The following is a 17,735-nucleotide window of genomic DNA, read 5'->3' as shown; positions in this document are numbered from 1 at the left end:
GCAGCAGCCCGCCGCGCGTACGTTTTCTGCTGTCCCGGGAGTGAGATCTTTGAACCTGCCAACTGCTGCCGCACGGGCGATGGCAGTTAAGGACTATGTGCTCGAGAAAGGTGAGGGTATGCCAGTCTGGGAGGAGCGTCCTACGCGGAAAGCCTCCTGGCCAACACCTGTTTGTGTGGGCTGGAGTCCTGGGGGGCTGGGCTTGGCGCGCGAGGCCAAAGGCAGGTTCGGGAGGCGGCGGGGCCAAGGCAGAAGGTGCCTGGGAGGCGCGCGAGCCTCCTAGTTCGAAGAGCCGGTTATCGTGTCTGGGGAAGGAGTGGGGGTCGTGGGGCCGGGGGCGACAGACAGCCCGACTCGGGGCTCCATAGGGGGAGAGTCGCGCCCAGGAGAGACCGGGACCTCAGGAGACTCTGTGCAGGGGCCTTTCGCCGCAGGGACGGACACCCGGGTCCGCTTCCGTCTGCGTCCTTAGGCATTCGGAGTGCCCGCGTTCTCGGGAGACGCGCCGAAGCCCCGAGGGCGGGCAGGCCCGAGCCGCTAAGCGCCGCTATTGGCCATTTCAGGCCAACCTCCAAGCGGAAGTGAAGGCGGGCGGAAGTTGCGCGACGTTGCTGGAGGGAGTGTCGTGTGTAAACAGTGTCCTTCCGCGCGGCGGCCTTGGAGAGAGCTGCTCAGGGTGGGGGCGTGCCTGGAATCGGGGGGTTTAGCGGGAGGCCAAGAGAGGAGGTGGTGGGGTGGGACGGAGTGGCCCGGAACAGGCAGGCCAGTTGCCGGACGGGATCCCGCCTTGGCGGAAGAATCCCGGGCTGTGAGGCGGCTGCATCTGGGCCCATGTGCTTCTTTGTTTACTAAGAGCGGAAGCAGTGGCGGGAGAGGGGGTGGGGTGGAGGACGGGCTTGGTGGAGATATTTAGGAGGCCGAAAGGAAAGGGAGAATCGTGCGCATGGAAGAGAAGTGGGGAACCTTGAGATCTGAGTGTGTGGGAAGCTTTTGGAAAAGGGTACTGAGATTTTTTTAAGGCAGAAACTGGAATTCCCCTCGGGGGAGGTTTTTGGGTAATGTTCTTAACTGCCAGGGGCCCCTTCTTCCCTAGGTGAAAACAGACTTGTTAAAAGGAGTTCTGCCCTACTCCGGAAGAATTAAGTAGGCTTACTTAGATTTTTAGGTAAACTGACAAATTCACATATTTTGTAAAGAGAGTGAGTTCTTTAGATCCACATCGAGGGAGCTTGGGTAAGGTATCTGAGACAGATTATCATGATTTTACATTTTCCTTACAGAAAAGGTTAAAAAGTTCCTGCAAGAGTTTTACCAGGATGATGAGTTTGGCAAGAAGCAATTCAAGTACGGCAACCAATTGGTGAGTCTAAGATGAAGTGGAGGAAATGGGTGGTGGCTCAAGGAGCTTTTAAGAGGGGGCCTGGTTTGTTTCAGCAAGCATAGATGTGAGTGACACATTTAGCACTCTATCTAATGTCTGGTAAGTGAATTTAAGTCTACGTGCACGATGATTAAGATGTTTTAGAAGTTTGGAGGCTAAGAAGTAAGTGTTGCTTTGTTCCTCTCTCCTGTGGGTGGTGGGCACTGCTGAGCATGGTAAACATGGCTCTGTTGTCTCTTCCTTACCCCAGGTTCGACTGGCTCATCGGGAACAAGTGGCAATGTACGTAGACCTAGATGATGTAGCAGAGGACGACCCTGAGTTGGTGGACTCCATTTGTGAGAATGCCAGGCGCTACGCAAGGCTCTTTGCTGATGCTGTGCAAGAGCTGCTTCCTCAGTACAAGGAGAGAGAGGTGAGTGGTTGCAGGAAAATGCAAAGCGAGAAACGGGTTGCTTTTGGGAAGCTTCTCAGATACTGGTGTTTTTTGAGCTGGCAGAAATAGGGCAGTTAATTTCTGCCTGGTGCCCTTCGCGATCTTTCCTTTTCCTCGTTCTGCCATTCATTTTTTTCTGTCCTTAGGTGACTAATAAAGACGTCCTGGATGTTTACATTGAACATCGGTTGATGATGGAGCAGCGGAGCCGGGACCCTGGGGCAGCCCGAAGCCCGCAGAACCAGTACCCTCCTGAGCTCATGCGCAGATTGTGAGTGGTCTCGGTGGGGAAGGGTGTGGGAATTTGTTCTCTGGGACTTGAATAACTTCTGTTTTCTTCTCCTAGTGAGCTGTACTTTCAAGGGCCAAGCAGTAACAAGCCTCGCGTGATACGGGAAGTACGGGCTGACTCTGTGGGGAAATTGGTAACTGTGCGTGGAATCGTCACTCGTGTCTCCGAAGTCAAACCCAGAATGGTGGTGGCCACTTATACTTGTGACCAGTGTGGGGCAGAGACCTACCAGCCGGTATGTGTGGAGAAAAGAATAGGAACACACTTATTGTTAGCGGTTTCCCTAAGAACTCATTTTGTCTATCGGTGTTAACCTGTCATCGCGTCGGTTGTGAGACACGACTGCATATTCATCTTTAATTCTCTTTTTGGTACCCAGTGGTCTTTCCATCCGTTTTGTGTTCTTGGTGCCTATGGTTACTGACTTGGGATAGGTCAAGGCACTCTGAGCAGTTTGTGGTACGTGCCACGAAGAGGAAGTGTGATTCATGTGACTGGTTTCCTTTGGTGTTTCCTTTCTCATATCCCAGATCCAGTCCCCTACTTTCATGCCCCTGATCATGTGTCCCAGCCAGGAGTGCCAGACCAACCGCTCAGGAGGACGGCTATATCTGCAGACACGTGGCTCCAAATTCATCAAATTCCAGGAGATAAAGATGCAGGAACATGTGAGTTTGGGGTATGTGGCCCAGGGAAGGTGGAGACTGGGTGTCCACTCGAATTCTGCAGTCACGTACAGAGTGAAAGAAAGCAAGAAAAACAAAAGAGGCTGAAACCGAGAAGTTCCTTAGAGCAGGAGGGAGGTTTAACTGGAACTTTCTGGTGGAGTAAAGAAGGGGTAAAGACGATCTCTGACTCTCTTTTCTTGTTGGCGCATCTGAGGCTGAGAAGCAGGAGGTGGGAGGCCTGGGCAGGGAAGGTGAGGTCCTCATCGACTGTGTCCCTTTCTCCCGCCTGTGCGCCTTCTCCCTTGTAGAGTGACCAAGTGCCTGTGGGGAACATTCCCCGTAGCATCACAGTGCTGGTAGAAGGAGAGAACACGAGGATCGCCCAGCCTGGGGACCATGTCAGTGTCACTGGCATCTTCTTGCCGATCCTGCGCTCTGGGTTCCGACAGGTGGTGCAGGTAAGTGAGGGGTTTGAAAGGAGGAGGAAACTTCCTCTTTCCTTCTCGTCCCCTCCCTCCTCACTGCTCCGCAGGGAGAACAGTCAACAGCAAAGTAGCACAGGGTTTTGTCAGGAACTCCTGAGGGAGTCACGTGGACAGGCAAGTTCAAGGGCCTTCATCCATACCCTGGCATTCTCCTCCCCAAGGGTCTCCTCTCAGAAACTTACCTGGAAGCTCATCGGGTCGTGAAGATGAGCAAGAGTGAGGATGACGAGTCTGCGGCCGGAGAGCTGAGCAGGGAGGAGCTGAGGCGAATTGCAGGTGAGGGGCCTGACGAAGCCTGGGAACAGAGGTTCCTTCCCAGCACCCCCATCCCGCTCCCAATGTTCTGTATAAACTTCTGTGCAGAGGAAGATTTCTATGAGAAGCTGGCTGCCTCCATCGCCCCGGAGATCTATGGGCATGAAGACGTGAAGAAGGCCCTGCTGCTCCTGCTGGTGGGAGGGGTGGACCAGTCTCCTCGGGGCATGAAGATCAGGGGTAAGCGGGGAAACAAGGGGGGCGGCCAGGAGGGAGGAAGGATGTCAGCCGCTGTCCCATGACACAGATCAGATCTGTGACCTCTGTGTCACAGAGTAAGAGTCTGTAGCTTGGTCTCCTGGGCGCAGGGAGGGAGGAGGGAGGGAAGGGATGCTGGGTGTCGGGGCAGATTTCAAAGGTACGGGTCTCTGTCGTGGGGCAGCTTGCACTCAAGCCTCACCCGGGGCTTTCCTCCCTGCCAGGCAACATCAACATCTGCCTGATGGGGGATCCAGGTGTGGCCAAGTCTCAGCTTCTGTCTTACATCGATCGCCTGGCGCCCCGTAGTGAGTATTGGGCCCTAGGAGAAGTACCCGTACCAGCTGGGGTGGAGGGGGGACCACCACACTGCTTCTCCTTGGTGGGGGGGCGGGGGGGCTGGAGGTGGGTGGGTGTGGAGCTGGTGCTGCACGGATCTTCAGCCGCCTTGGGAAGGTCTGGACCCGGCAGGTAGGTGGAGCGGTCCCGGCGCAGGCCTCGTTTCTGCCCTGTTCTTGCTGCTTTCGTTGTTCTTTTTCTCTGCTTCAGTGTGTCTGTTTTTTTCCTGTTTCTGCCATTTAGGCCAGTACACAACGGGCCGGGGCTCCTCAGGAGTGGGGCTCACGGCGGCTGTGCTGAGGGACTCCGTGACTGGAGAGCTGACCTTGGAGGGGGGGGCCCTCGTGCTGGCTGACCAGGGGGTGTGCTGTATCGACGAGTTTGACAAAATGGCTGAGGCCGACCGCACGGCCATCCACGAGGTCATGGAGCAGCAGACCATCTCCATTGCCAAAGCCGGCATTCTCACCACGCTCAATGCCCGCTGTTCCATCCTGGCTGCCGCCAATCCTGCCTATGGGCGCTACAACCCTCGCCGCAGCCTGGAGCAGAACATACAGCTTCCTGCTGCACTGCTCTCCCGATTCGACCTTCTCTGGCTGATCCAGGACCGGCCTGACCGAGACAATGACCTACGGTGAGTGAATCCAACATTCAAGGACACGTATGCCCTAATGATCTGAAGGGAGAGAGAAGACATCGGAAACCCCCTCCGGTTCCCTGCTTGTGGAAACTCCAGAGCCTTCCTCTCTTACTGCAGGAACTAGTCCACAGTTCTTTAGGAAAATGGAGGGGTGGGACTGAAACACTGGTGATTTCCTGGGAGAGCCTCCCTCCTGCACTGTGAAGACGGCGGAGCTAAGGCACACAGGTCAAGAGACAGGGCGTGGGATGTGTAGCCCCGAGAGGAACGTTTCTAGCTGCCTCCACTCTTCCCAGGTTGGCCCAGCACATCACGTATGTGCACCAGCACAGCCGCCAGCCGCCAGCCCAGTTTGAACCTCTGGACATGAAGCTGATGAGGTAGGAGAGCTGCGGAAAGGCCAGTGTGCTTGACCCATAGCCATGTGTGGCAGCATCTTGGGCTGATCTGTGTCTCCTGGAGAGCTTTCCATTCTGGCTCATTTTTCACTGCCACTCGCTCTGCTCTGTGGGGTCTGCGAGCAGGGGGTCCAGGCACCCCAGGTCTGGCTTCACAAGAAGAACCAGCATCAGAACCTTTCACACCCACCACCTGCCCGTCTCGGGGTTGAGGCAGGTTCAGATCAGAGGTGGATGCTGCTCCGTGGACTTGATGTTGTCATTTTCTCCACAGGGTGGATCTCCTGGTGATCCCCCAACCTCTCCTTCGCTTTCCCTTTTTTTCTCTTGAAGCAAATGAAATGTATCTCTGCTCCCTTTAGTCACGTCTTAGGTTCAGGGGAAGTACTTTACCATCTTTTATAAGTGGATCTGTCTTACTGGTATAAAGATCCTTTTTCCGGAAAATTAGAAATAACTTGGAACGTGCCATTGACAGAAACCCATCCGTGACATTCAAGTTAATTTGTTCTTCCTGCTTAAAACTGCTCCCCACCCCAGAGTATTTTCTTAAATGCCAAACTCTCCTCTCCCGCGAACCTTCTCTCCCGTAGGCGCTACATAGCCATGTGCCGGGAGAAGCAGCCCACAGTGCCAGAGTCTCTGGCGGACTACATCACAGCCGCATACGTGGAGATGAGGCGGGAAGCTTGGGCCAGCAAGGACGCCACCTACACCTCCGCCCGGACGCTACTGGCGATCCTGCGGCTGTCCACTGCTCTGGTGAGTGCGCGGTCCCACTCCGCCAGCGGCTGGTCCGCTCGGACTGCCCAGGCACCCCGTGCAGCACGCTCCTCCCGCGGCCGCCTCCCTCCCACTCAGGCCCTGCTGGTGCTAAAGTGCTGACAGTGCAGATAGCGGTCCTGCGTGCTACCGCACTGTGGGTACTTGCTGCTCCAGCAGGGCACGCACGGCGTCCCTGGAGGGAAAGGCCTTCTCCCCGCTCTTCCGGCCCCCCTGCAGGGCGGGCAGGGTTCACTTCACTGCCTGTGTCCTGGATCCTTGCTAGAAACCCGCACTTCTGTCCGTACACCTTGGACCTTAGTCCTGGGGGCTCCAAAGTGCTGTTCGTGCAGGTAGTGTGATTACCCGACCTACTGCTGAGCTAGCACTTCCCGAGCCCCGGGGACGCAACCTCTCTGCCATTGCCTTCTTGGCCGAGCTCCCCGTGCTCTGTCAGCACTGTCGTGGTAGGGAGCCCGGGGGCGCTCAGCGGGGTCTGGTCTCCCGCACAGGACAGCTGAACCCGGGACTGGCCAGCGTTGAGAGGCGGAGACTTGGGCAATTGCTGGACGCTGCCCGCGCATTGCACTTGTCTCGGTCTGACAGTGCCGGCCCCGTGCTGCGGACGCTGGGGGGGGGGGGGGGGGGGGCCTCTGCTCGCGCCCTGTGGGCTGCCTGCTGAAAGCTAGAGCGAGGGGGTCCCCTGACCCGAGTTCCATCCCCTCCCGTTTCCATCTCTCCCCCCCTTTCCCGCAGGCACGGCTGCGGATGGTGGACATGGTAGAGAAGGAAGATGTGAACGAAGCCATACGGCTAATGGAGATGTCCAAGGACTCGCTTCTGGGTGACAAGGGCCAAACGGCGAGGTGAGTGGTTTAAACAACGAAATCAGGAGTCACCTTGACCGTCTCATCCTTATGGCTTCTGCATCCACACGTACGTGACGTTGGCTTTGGAGTTGTACCACTGGCCTGTGTTCCCGACGTGCTGCCTGTTGTTTGTACTCTGACCTTACACAGCCATGCTGTTCCCTTCAGGACCCAGAGACCGGCAGATGTGATATTTGCCACGGTCCGGGAGTTGGTCTCAGAGGGCCGAAGTGTCCGGTTTTCAGAAGCGGAGCAGCGCTGCATCTCCCGTGGCTTCACACCTGCCCAGTTCCAGGCGGCTCTAGATGAGTATGAGGAGTTAAACGTCTGGCAGGTTAATACTGCCCGGACACGGATCACTTTTGTTTGATTCCAACCAGCTGGAGACCCTGGGGTCCACTCTGCGTCCCGTGTGCCGACCCACCCCTTCCTGGAACGGTCTGATGATGCCTTTGCAGGGAGAGGAGGGACCTGCTCTTTTCTCCTGAGCTGCACTTGTTTTATTCTTTTTGCTAATAAAGCATGTGTAGGTTGCTGTATTCTGTTCATACGAGGTATCATGAGTTTCCTAGATTCCTATCTTGTTCACTCTGAATTTACTGTGTAAAGCACCCATTACACCTGCCCACACTGATGTTTCTTGCTGCTTCCCAGACTGTAAATTCTGGGGGTTATAGACAGGGACGTGCCAAGGTTGAGAAAGTGTGTGAAGTATGGGCACTGGAACCTCTGCCTCTTAGGGTTGAGGTACTACAGGTCAGGTGTAGACATCTGTGTGATCAGCATTCAGTAAACGGCAGTGAGAAACCTCTCCCTCTCAGCAGTAAACTGTGTCCATGGGGTCAAAGCTTTCAGGTTGTCCCTCCTAGAACCTGCTCAATATCCCTGCTCCTTTGTGAAAAAGACTTAAATTCACTTAGCTTTGGGGAGCAGTCATTGGTCAAGTTTAGAGGTTGGTCTACATGCATTGCTGTCCCAGAGAAACCTTAAAGAGAACACAGATGGCTGAAGTGGGAGCAGGCAGCCTTTGGCTCAGTATAGATGTGATCCACCCGACTGGACGAGGGGTCACCTCAAGTGGCAGTGAGCTCCCAATCCCCGCAGGAGGTCCTGCCCGAGCAAGGCTGGAACTAAGGGCCTCCTTTTAAGATCCAAGTTGAGAAACCAGCGTGGGGCCCAACAGAGAGGACAGAGCCATCGGAAGGGGTGCTGAGGGGCTGCTCCCCTTTTATTATTGACAGAGGTTTCTCTAAAGGGAGTGTAACACCCCTCCCCTGTGGGACCACTGTCCAACCTGTGCATCGTCCCTTCAAGCACCCTCAGAAGAAGAGCCCCCGCATCCGCCTGCCGATGCCTTGTCGATCATAGAGGACGTTGAACTTGTTCACAAACTGGTTCATGGTGTTGCACGTTTTGGTGATGGTGCCAAGGTAGGCCATGAGCCCCACGTCGTTACATTGCTGGGAGGAACAGAAAACTGGTTGCCCAGGGAACGGCTGAGCTCACTTCCCACGTGCAGAAGTTACATCCATCAGCCCCACCTCCCCACCCACCCTCGGTTTTATACTCACATCGTAGAAGTCTGTCTTGAACTTGTCTGTGCTGAGCACTGGAAGGCAGTGACACAGAGCATAGGCCTCCCGCAGGATCTCATGATTAAAGGGGACCTCCCCTAAAGGCACAGAAAGACTGCATTAATGTGGATGCGGTCACTTCCCCGAGAGGGAGAGGAAAAGCGGTTCACCTGTCCTACCTGCTTCAGAGGCCTTGACGTATTCCAAGATGAGCTTGACCCGGCTGTGCAGCATCTTGATGGCACTGTGTTGCGCTATCAGGTGTTCAGCCACTGCAGGAAGACGGGGAGAGGCCAAGGTTGAAAAAGCACATGGCAGCAGTTTCCACCCCAACTGCTGAAGGAGCTCCTCCAGCCTTCATTACCAGTGGAGTTCTCCCCGCTGCCTGTGGCTGTCATTCGGGCTACGTGGTCTACACCGATGCGTTCAGCTTCCTCTGTGGCCAGAGTGTAGGTCAGCTCAGCAAACAGCATTGTGGCCTGTGGAGTGCCAAGGGACAGTGAGAAGCAGAAAAAGGCCAGGAGCAATGTCTTGAGGGTTAAAGGGTCGGGCATTACCTCTCCATTGATTATATCGATGACAGACTCAAAAACACTGACGGGAAGCTGTAAGGAAGCAATGGAGAACAGCTCTTATCGACATCAAGCACACCCGAGCTTCCACTATATGCCAAAAGCCAGGCCGAGCTCTTCCACGGATGTTCTCATCTAATCTTCCCGAGGACCCACTGATGTAGGGATTATCCTCATCTTCCACGTGAGGCAAAAAAACAGTTGCGGTTAAAAGACTAACCCAAAGTCACACAGCTGGTAAGCGGGAGAGTTCACCCCAAGTGAAGACTTAACCCAACAGATGTACAGAGAACAGGGGAGGAGGATAAAAAAAATAGGCACAGTGATCGACAAGCACGACACCGGGAGCTCGGGATCAGTATTACTCACATCTGTGTGTTTGGTCATAGGGTTCAACTTAAGAAAGAGAGGGCTCTCGATTATCTCGCACACCTGGAAGAGGGGGCAGTGGACACACGTGTTAAACGCCCATCTTTCTTCCCCTCACCCTCATGCTCTGCCCCAGCACGCGCGCGTGAGCATGTTACCTGCTTATGGACGTGGATGTCAGAGGGGTCAGGCGGCCCCCCGGTGGTATACCAACCCAGAAACTCCAGCTCCTTGAACACCTGTTTGACTGGGAAGAGCCAGGGCACAGTGTATTTCCTTAAACCACCCTTCTAATTGGAAGCTCCTGGTATATTCTTCATCAGCTTCTCCCCTCCCTGCTCAAATCCTGGCTCAATTCACAAGAAAATTCACAATAATTAACCCCTTCTATCTTCTCTCATCCTTTACTTTGGGGGAATACCTAAATGTGTTCTTCTTCTGAGATCTTTTCAGCTACTCTCCTTACTCCCCCCTCCCCCCCCCCCCACTTCTTCCCAACGCATTCTATCTTCCCCACTCGCCTGCGTCTCTTACTCCCACTGCTCTCCCCCAGGTCTATTCCCCTCTCACACTGCTCCTCCTTGGTGTAGTAATACTCCTTGTCAATGATAATCTTCTCTTCCACGGTGTGGGACAGCAGCTCAAAGGAGTTCATCACCTCGATATTTCGGCCCTCCTGTTTCCCGATCAGAGCCCCAATCACTGGGGGAGGGAACGACACGTAAGAGGTGAGGGTTAGGAATCCGTCCCTAATCATTACAGCCCAAGGGTCGAGGTCAGTGTAAGCCAGATGCTGGGGACACGGTGACTTGGGGGAGGGGGAACCGGCCCCAGCAAAGGAAGGGGCAAAGACCCCTATTTGGGGGGAGGTGACCAAGGAAAGGAGGTTGGAGAATTACGTCCAAGACGCACCCTGCATAGGCCGCCCCTCCTGGGAGCGCATACGAATCCAATGGTCTGAAATGTTGAGAATGACGAGGGGATGAAGAGCGACTGAGACGCTCCCCGTCACGCCGGAGGCCATCACGCTGGGGACTACTGAGGGTGGAGGAAAAGGAAAGCAAATGAGAGTCCGGGCCGCACGTTCTGCCTCAGAGCTGGGAGCGGGAGACGGCAGAGCCGGAGCCATACATCCCTCCCGCAGGTTAGCAGCCCAGGGATAGGTATCGCCGTCCCGCCCCCTGACTCCTCCATGGAGTACGGGGGGCGGGGGGCTTGTCGCTCCCCGAGAGGCGTCACCAGAGGCCGCCCCAGCGAGGCCCGTTACCTGCTGCATCCACCTCCATCCCGCTGCTCCCTCCAGTCCCGTTCGCCGCCGCCGCCATTTTCCCCGCGCCCGCCCGCCTCGGCCCCGCCCCCTCCCTCCCGGCTTCCGTAGGCCAGCGGCGCATGCTCAGTGGGCGCAGGGCCTCGACGGGCGGGGCGGGACTGGCGGCCCTCGGGACCGGAAAAACCCAAGCCCACGGGACTTTCAATGACCCTGGTCTGGCCTCTCCCGTGCAGCTGCGGCAGAGTTTTGAGCAAATTACCTAAACCTGTCCCCTTCCAACCTTACCTTCCTCGTCAGTAAAATTGGGATAAAACGTCCTAGTTCCTAAGGCTGTTGCAGAATGAATGAAAAATCATGTTACTGCCCTCAGAGTAAAATCCAAGCCCCTAACCACTGTATGCAAGGCCCTGCATGATCCGGTCCCTGCCTTCCAGACGGCACTGTCCTCTACTTTGCCACTTGGGCCCCGTGCTTCAGCCACATTGGCTGTCACGTCAGTTCCCTTCACTCGCCCACACATTCCCACATAAGGACCTCTGTCGCATTCCTCACTGTAACCTCTGTGACCAACATAGTGCCTGACACAGGCACCTAAACAGTTTTTCCAGTGAATGAATAATTTGAGGTGGAGCCTGTTTGAGAGTGGCTTCATCTGTATGTCCAATCTTTTCTCCTTCCACATACCATATTACCTACCATGCTAGGAACATTCCCAGCATTTTTTAAAAGTTTTATGTGTTTAAGTAATCTCTACACCCAACATGGGGCTCGAACTCACAAGACCCTGAGATCAAGAGTCCTGCGCTCTTCGGAATGAGGCAACCAGGTGCCCCCATTCCCGGCATTTTCTAACCCTTCCCAACAGCCTTTCAAAACTCACCTCTGGCAAACCTAGCCGTTTCCAGGCCTGTCCCCACTCCTCCACTCAAGCAAGGTGTGTACACTGCATTTACCCCTCTTGCTGCCCCACAATCTGGCTGGCTGGCTCTCTGGGGGAAGTGTCTGTATCACACCCAAAGTGCAAGCTCTCAGAAAGCAGGTGGAGACCACTGCCTTGACCCTGCAGAGCCCACTCCAGTGCCCATGACCAGTGGTACCAGGAAATGTGTTCTGGTTTATCACCTTCCTCATCTTCAAGTCCAGGGTTCTAGCAGCATCTTAAATCCTTCTTTGTGTTTCCACTGTCACATTGCCTTCTGTAGTCAAATCCCTCCCTGCTTCCCTCTTATAAAGACACCTGGGATTACACGTAGTGCCCACTGGGATAACCCAGGATAATCTCCCCATCTGAAGATCCTTAACTTAATCCTAAAGCCATGATAATCTCTCTGCTGAAGATCCTTAACTTAATCAGATCTTCAAAATCTCTTTTTCCCTGTAAAGTAACATTCACAGGTTCCAAGCATTAGGACCTGGCTGTCTTTGGGGACTATTGTTCAGCCTGCCACAGCACATGTGGGCCACTGTGGGGGAACTGGAGAGCAATGCCCTCAGTTGAATGGTCATTGTCTTTGTGATCTAGAATTATGTCAGTCCATGAAGAGAATCCTGGTGGCTGAACCAGAATTAAGTTGGAATTCCCTAGGCTCCCTTTTGGCTGGGCTGTATCCAAAGGGTCTACCAACCAGGATGGCCTGGGGTAGCCATGGGAGGCCGGGGGAAGAACTGTCATACTCAGGAATGGTCAGGGCAGAATCTTTAATTTTTAAAACAAGTCTACAAAGCTCCCTTTCATCCTGATCATTACCCAAGAGATGGTGGCCAACCAAGAGGAGATGAACACTTTCAGGGGGCAGCCACATTTAGCGACCATGACACCTTACTAGGGTCTGTGGATCGGGAGGAGGTGAGGGAGGTAGGGATAATTTGGAGGAGGCCATTCCAGCCCTTGGCACTCAGATGCTGTGGACGGTAGGGAGTGTGGAATGTCCATCCAACACCTTGACTGTTGGCCCATTGTTGGTTAGATCTGGGGACAAAAGGTGCACCAAATGTCAGACTGTAGATGGTCTACAAAGCCTAAAACATGACACAGCTTAGTTTCAAGGGCCATAACGATGTGGTCTAAGTTCCATCAGAATGGACCAGGGACACTGGCACCAAGAAAGCCCCTAAAAAGTGTTGAAAGTTTGGTGGAATCGATTTAGGAGGAGTGGGAGGGAGCTTCTAGGCAGTGTAGGCTTGATCAGCATTTTATATATCTTTCTTTCTTTGTTTCTTTCTTTCTTTCTTTCTTCCTTTTTGTATTCTTTATTATTATTATTTTTTTTTAATTTTTTTTTTCAACGTTTATTTATTTTTGGGACAGAGAGAGACAGAGCATGAACAGGGGAGGGGCAGAGAGAGAGGGAGACACAGAATCGGAAACAGGCTCCAGGCTCTGAGCCATCAGCCCAGAGCCTGACGCGGGGCTCGAACTCACGGACCGCGAGATCGTGACCTGGCTGAAGTCGGACGCTCAACCGACTGCGCCACCCAGGCGCCCCTATTATTATTATTTTAGAGAGAGAGAGTACACAAGGAGGGGAGAGGGGAAGAGGGAGAGAGAGAGAATCCCAAGCAAGCTCCACACTCAGCACGGAGCCGGACGCAGGGCTCAATCCCACGACCCTGGGATCATGACCTGAGCCGAAACCAAGAATCAGATACTCAACTGACAGCCATGCAGATGCCCCTTGATCAGCATCTTAAAAGTGCCAGCCTTTGAGACCAGGTCCCAACCTTGGGCACGCACATGAGTGACTCAGCTGTCAGAGCCAAGGTGTGTTTCCAAAGTGCATTGCCCCAAAGGGCATGCCTTTAATTGTCTCTGTCATCTTCAAGTGGCAAACCAAGCAGCCAGGCCATTGACTAACAGCCCAAGTCAGTAAAAGCTCAGTGGAATGCTGGCCAGATTAATGATGAGAACAGCTTCGAGTTCTCCCTGCTGAGCAGAGCCGTGACATTGGCTTTCAGTTTTGCGTCGCCGGCCCTGAAGGTGGGCAGCGTCAGCCACCCAGTGGACCCCATCAGGTTTCATCTAGGCTGGGCCATCAGTGAACAAAACCCAGGCGTTTAGGGGAACTCTGAGACCTGAAGTTCCCACTGCCCCATGTCTTTTTTTCAGGTGTTTGCTTCCAAAGCAGTGGTGCCATTTCTTCATGTAAAACCTCTCGGACTCTTAAATATACCATCTCTGTCTTACTAGGGAGACATTTTAGGCTACTCCCATCTTGTTAATCATCAGCTTTGACTTGATTTACCCCAAAATGGGGGTATGAGGCTGGAGAGTTACAAAGCCTCCGGAGTCTGGAGTTCTTCGGGAGCAGGTGCGCCTGATGGCTGTGTCCCACAGGTGGCACTGTCACCCTGAGAAATGGCTTCCCTGGGAACACTGGCCCCGTTTTTTGAGTAAAGCTGGGATTTCCCTTTCTCCTTCGCTTGGCAATCTGCACGTCCCACTGTCACCGTCTACCTACGTCTACCTACGTCTACCTACGGCAGTCCCTGAATGGGAAAATCCCCTCTAACACTTAAGGGACTGGAAAATTGCGAGCATATGACCCACCGCTTCCTACTTACATGTTTAGGTGTAGAAGCAGCAAAGACATCAGGCCCCACACAAGATCACTGCAGCTACATTTCTCCAATTGCAAACCTTGTCCAGACCCCATCTGCTGAATTCAGGCTCGTCTTCCCCTACAGAAACAAGGACCGAGGAATCTAACACGTTCTCAGTGGCTACAACGACAACCAGCCAACCAGTGACCAGGAGACCACACCAGTCCTTCAGACTGAGAGGGCAGGGTCTGGTGGAGGCAGAACAGGTGAAACAGAACCCTCAGCCTTCTTTTTTTCCCCTGGCATCAGACTCCAAGGTCAGCAGCCACTATTCAGTACTGCCTCCGCCGTCCTGGGGAGGGGTGGTACCTCCTGGCTTTCTGTGAAAAGCTCTGTCCCTGAGCTTAGTTTAGGAGAGCTGCCTTCCCTCAGAGACCTGCGGAGGATTGGGAAGCACCTTGGCTCTCGAAGTAGCTGCTGGAGCCGGTTACCAGCCTGCACACCCACACTCCAAGCATGGCTTATGGGGACAATATCTCTCCTGCAGTTGGTGTTTCCTTTGGGAGAGATTCGACCATGTTCCTGCAGCCCCAGCCCTACAGGACACCTGGCCCGGAAACTGTCCCATCTCTAGGCTTCAGGGCCATCTACACCCTGGGTGTAGGGGGTAAAACAGAGCTTTAACCCATCTGGCTGGATGCTGCCTTCGCTGAGTGACACCCTGTGGGGAGGGTAGCTGGCCTGTAAGAGCTGGGTCCTGAGGGCAAGGCGCTGTGCTTGTCCCAAGGCCAGGCCGGGAGCAAGGGACCTCTGCTCCAGCCTTGTGCTCAGGAACCCTCACCACGAGGCCAGTCTCCTCCCAGCACCCGGCCCCTCCTGTCCAACATCCCAGTGCAGGACCCAAGAGATGCCTCTAAACACTCGGGAAGCCTGGACACGTAGAGAGGGAGCAGGCTGAAGCTATGGGGAGGGACAGATGGGCCATCTGGACATCTCTCTGCTACGGCTCTATGGATGTGAGCATTGTGACCGGGGACCTGGATCCCGAACTGAATGAGGGTGATACTCGAGCTAGTTTGTAGTTGTTATTGGAAATGGATACATGATTCCATAGTTCTCTGTCACCTTTAAACCAAGTGCCCTGAGACTACACAGGGATGGTCTCTGCAAGTCGTGGAATAAGAGGGAGGCATCTTTTTTTTTTTTAATTTTTTAATCTTTATTTATTTTTGATTTGGTGGGGGGTGGGGGAGGGAGAGAGAGAGACAGCACAAGCCAACTCATGAACCATGAAATCATGACCTGATCTGAAGTTGGATGCTTAACTGACTGAGCCACCCAGGCACCCCAGAGGGAGGCCTCTTAAATCCTTACCTTCTGGTCGGAACTGCTGTGCTGATTCATTTGGATCATCGCTCTACCATGTACATGCCCATGGCAACAGCTGCTCTGGGGAGTCACGGTGTTAAGTGCTTCCTGCCGGTAGTCAGAGGTTCCTGGTCCAGGAGAGTGGTTAGTGCTATAATCCAAACTTTCATAAGTGCTTATCACTTAGCCTCTCCAGACTAAGTCCAGTGAAAAGTGGGGAAGGGAGGGTGATACGGGGCACAGAGAGATCGCAGAATCCAAAGGCAGGATCCAAGTCAGCATCGGGGCTCATGGGACTGCAAGAGACACGGCTGCTGTCTGTGGAAACTGGCCCCACTTTCTCCTGTGTGTCCAAACACGAGCCCCCTCTGCTCACTCATGAGCACCCACACAGGACCCAGGATCCTCTGGAGGCACCGTCAGGGGCTCAGCCACATCTTGTCTGTAAGGGGGCTTCACTAAGGCTGGAGGGACAGAGGAGATAGACTCATATCCAGGAGCGGTTCTCGGTGATGGCCGCAGGCCAGGGGGGCCTCAGCTGGGATACGGGGGGCTGGGTGGGGGCGGCTGGCAGGTGAGGTCACCTCACTTGACAGATAGTATTTTCAGCTGTGGCAAAAATTCATGTGGGTTTTGTGCAAATGAAGTTATTCACTTTTGGAGAAACAGCCACAGCCCCTGTGCCGGCATGCCCCGTGAGCGTCTGTGCGTACGGATGCGGCCAGGCTGGAGCCCAGAGCCTCGCTGCTGCTTTTCGGTGGACGGAGAGGCCCACCTACTCCCACAGGTCACCTCCCAGTGGCCGCCCCTGGCTGTGGCCCTTCCACGTCTCCGCTGCTGCTGCTGCTGCTGCTGCTGCTGCTGCTGCTTACCCCCCAGGCGTGCCGTCCAGTCTTGGCTGGTTCCTGCAGGCCGCTTCTCAGGGACTAGGGGTAAGCTTCTTCCTCCACAACTACAGGTAAGGAGATGGTGGGGATGTGCAGACCTTTTGAGTTAGGTGAGAGGTCAGGAAGTTGAGATAAGTCAGACCAGAGAGCCTTGATTTTCGGTGAAGCAGGAGGCCTGACGACGGTGAAGGTCAGGGTTGCAGAGGACAGGCTTCCCATTAGGGGCCCGGCCTGGGCTCCTGGCACGGGGTGTGGTGAGCAGAGCCGCTCTTGGCACCCGAGGGCCTAGTGGCGTCATGGTTGTAGGGGAGAGGAGGCAGCAATGGGAGGAGGAGGTTGCTATGGAGATCTCGTGGCGGTAGAAGCAAGAGCACCTGGCAAGCGATTAAATGCCCAGGACGAGGGCCACGGAGGATCAGAAGAGAGAATAAGTTGCCTCTCAGTACACGGGATGGGCTCAGTCTACTAGTTCCTGCAACTCCCGAACTGCTCACTTTTGTTTTCCAGACTGTAACTCCTAGGGTGGAGGCTCATGGACCAATTTCTCTTTGTAACTCCATGGAACCTTAATCAATTAGAAAGTTAACGATGCTTTCTTTACAGATTACACTCTTCTGGCCACTTCCAGGACTAAATGAAGAGTGAACACCTTATCCTCTCTCAGTCCATCCTCCCGGACAAGCTGAGCTGTGTGTGTGTGTGTGTGTGTGTGTGTGTGTGTGTGTGTGTGTGTGTGGTATTGGGACGTATGTGTGCGTGTGCGTGTGTGTACATGTGTGATCGTGGTTGTGATGGTTTGGGTGGAGAAAGTGCCTACACGATGTGGAATTGCCCACAGATGACCAGCTGGCTGCGGGTTACAGGAATGGGCTGGAGGCCAGCTCCTGAGACAGGGATTTTGTGACCTGCAGCCGACATGGAGCACTGCTGAAAGTGACTGACTCAGGAGGCCTGTCCAACCCAGCCTGGTAACAAGGCCACTTGTTTTCAATAATATGGGCCCAGGGGGGGCAGTCATGGGTGGCTCTGTGAGAGACATGGCTCCCTGTGCAAGGCAGGCAGGGGCATCTGGACAGTCGCCTTTGGCCAGTGCTGCAGAGAGCCAGTGGCCTGAGTGTCGTCTGGGCTGGGCTCACCACCCAGCTGCACTACCTGGTTCCTGATACAGCCCAGAGTGGCTGGCGATGAGGATGGGGTGCTGGGCACAGGGGAGGCCCAGGTGGGATGGACCGCAGGGTGAAATGCAGCAACATGCAACTGATTGAACACACTTCTAATAAATTGGGGAAAACTGCAGAAACCAAAGTACAGTTTTTAGATTAAATAATGACTTTTCCCAATTTAAAAATAGGAGAATTGAGTCAAACAA

General features: G+C 54.3%; 2 protein-coding genes across 5 annotated transcripts; one reads left to right on the top strand and one right to left on the bottom strand.

Moving 5' to 3' along the window:
• The first annotated feature begins 6 nt into the window (after positions 1–6).
• MCM7 (minichromosome maintenance complex component 7) lies at positions 7–7,325 on the top strand. Of its 4 annotated transcripts, none has more exons than XM_047089292.1 (15): positions 7–110; positions 1,281–1,360; positions 1,632–1,796; positions 1,964–2,088; positions 2,164–2,344; positions 2,640–2,777; positions 3,086–3,235; positions 3,424–3,538; positions 3,626–3,757; positions 4,000–4,083; positions 4,358–4,751; positions 5,054–5,137; positions 5,749–5,917; positions 6,674–6,783; positions 6,955–7,325. In XM_047089292.1, exons 1-15 carry the CDS (start codon positions 80–82, stop codon positions 7,154–7,156), a joined length of 2,160 nt encoding a protein of 719 aa, XP_046945248.1. In that variant the 5' UTR covers positions 7–79; the 3' UTR covers positions 7,157–7,325. The 4 variants fall into 4 exon arrangements, with proteins under 4 accessions (XP_046945248.1, XP_046945250.1, XP_046945251.1 ...); XM_047089294.1 differs by lacking the exon at positions 7–110 and adding an exon at positions 604–676; XM_047089295.1 differs by lacking the exon at positions 7–110 and adding an exon at positions 744–1,000.
• Positions 7,326–7,988: 663 nt separating this feature from the next.
• Positions 7,989–10,692, bottom strand: COPS6 (COP9 signalosome subunit 6). Its single transcript, XM_047089296.1, has 10 exons — positions 10,569–10,692; positions 10,214–10,339; positions 9,872–10,003; positions 9,460–9,548; positions 9,302–9,364; positions 8,918–8,965; positions 8,725–8,839; positions 8,540–8,632; positions 8,358–8,458; positions 7,989–8,246 (listed from the first exon to the last, which is right to left on the bottom strand). Exons 1-10 carry the CDS (start codon positions 10,690–10,692, stop codon positions 8,106–8,108), a joined length of 1,032 nt encoding a protein of 343 aa, XP_046945252.1. The 3' UTR covers positions 7,989–8,105.
• Between the last annotated feature and the right edge of the window lie 7,043 nt (positions 10,693–17,735).

This window comes from Lynx rufus, unplaced genomic scaffold (assembly GCF_022079265.1).
Source record: "Lynx rufus isolate CCGP_SWC_20201006 ecotype Redwood Valley unplaced genomic scaffold, mLynRuf1.p SCAF_27, whole genome shotgun sequence".
Classification (NCBI taxonomy): Eukaryota; Metazoa; Chordata; class Mammalia; order Carnivora; family Felidae; genus Lynx; species Lynx rufus.
Note: the sequence above shows the minus strand (reverse complement) of the source record. Positions and strands in the feature narration are given on the sequence as shown.

Bases quoted from the DNA above. Each gene is read 5' to 3' on its own strand.
- MCM7 (XM_047089292.1), top strand. From the start codon at position 80: ATGGCAGTTAAGGACTATGTGCTCGAGAAAG. The intron at 111-1,280 runs GTGAGGGTATGC...TTTTCCTTACAG, and splicing joins GGACTATGTGCTCGAGAAAG to AAAAGGTTAAAAAGTTCCTG. The intron at 4,752-5,053 runs GTGAGTGAATCC...CACTCTTCCCAG, and splicing joins GACCGAGACAATGACCTACG to GTTGGCCCAGCACATCACGT.
- COPS6 (XM_047089296.1), bottom strand. From the start codon at position 10,692: ATGCGCCGCTGGCCTACGGAAGCCGGGAGGGAGGGGGCGGGGCCGAGG. The intron at 9,365-9,459 runs GTAACATGCTCA...CCCCTCTTCCAG, and splicing joins ACATCCACGTCCATAAGCAG to GTGTGCGAGATAATCGAGAG. The intron at 8,633-8,724 runs GTAATGAAGGCT...GTCTTCCTGCAG, and splicing joins CAGCGGGGAGAACTCCACTG to TGGCTGAACACCTGATAGCG.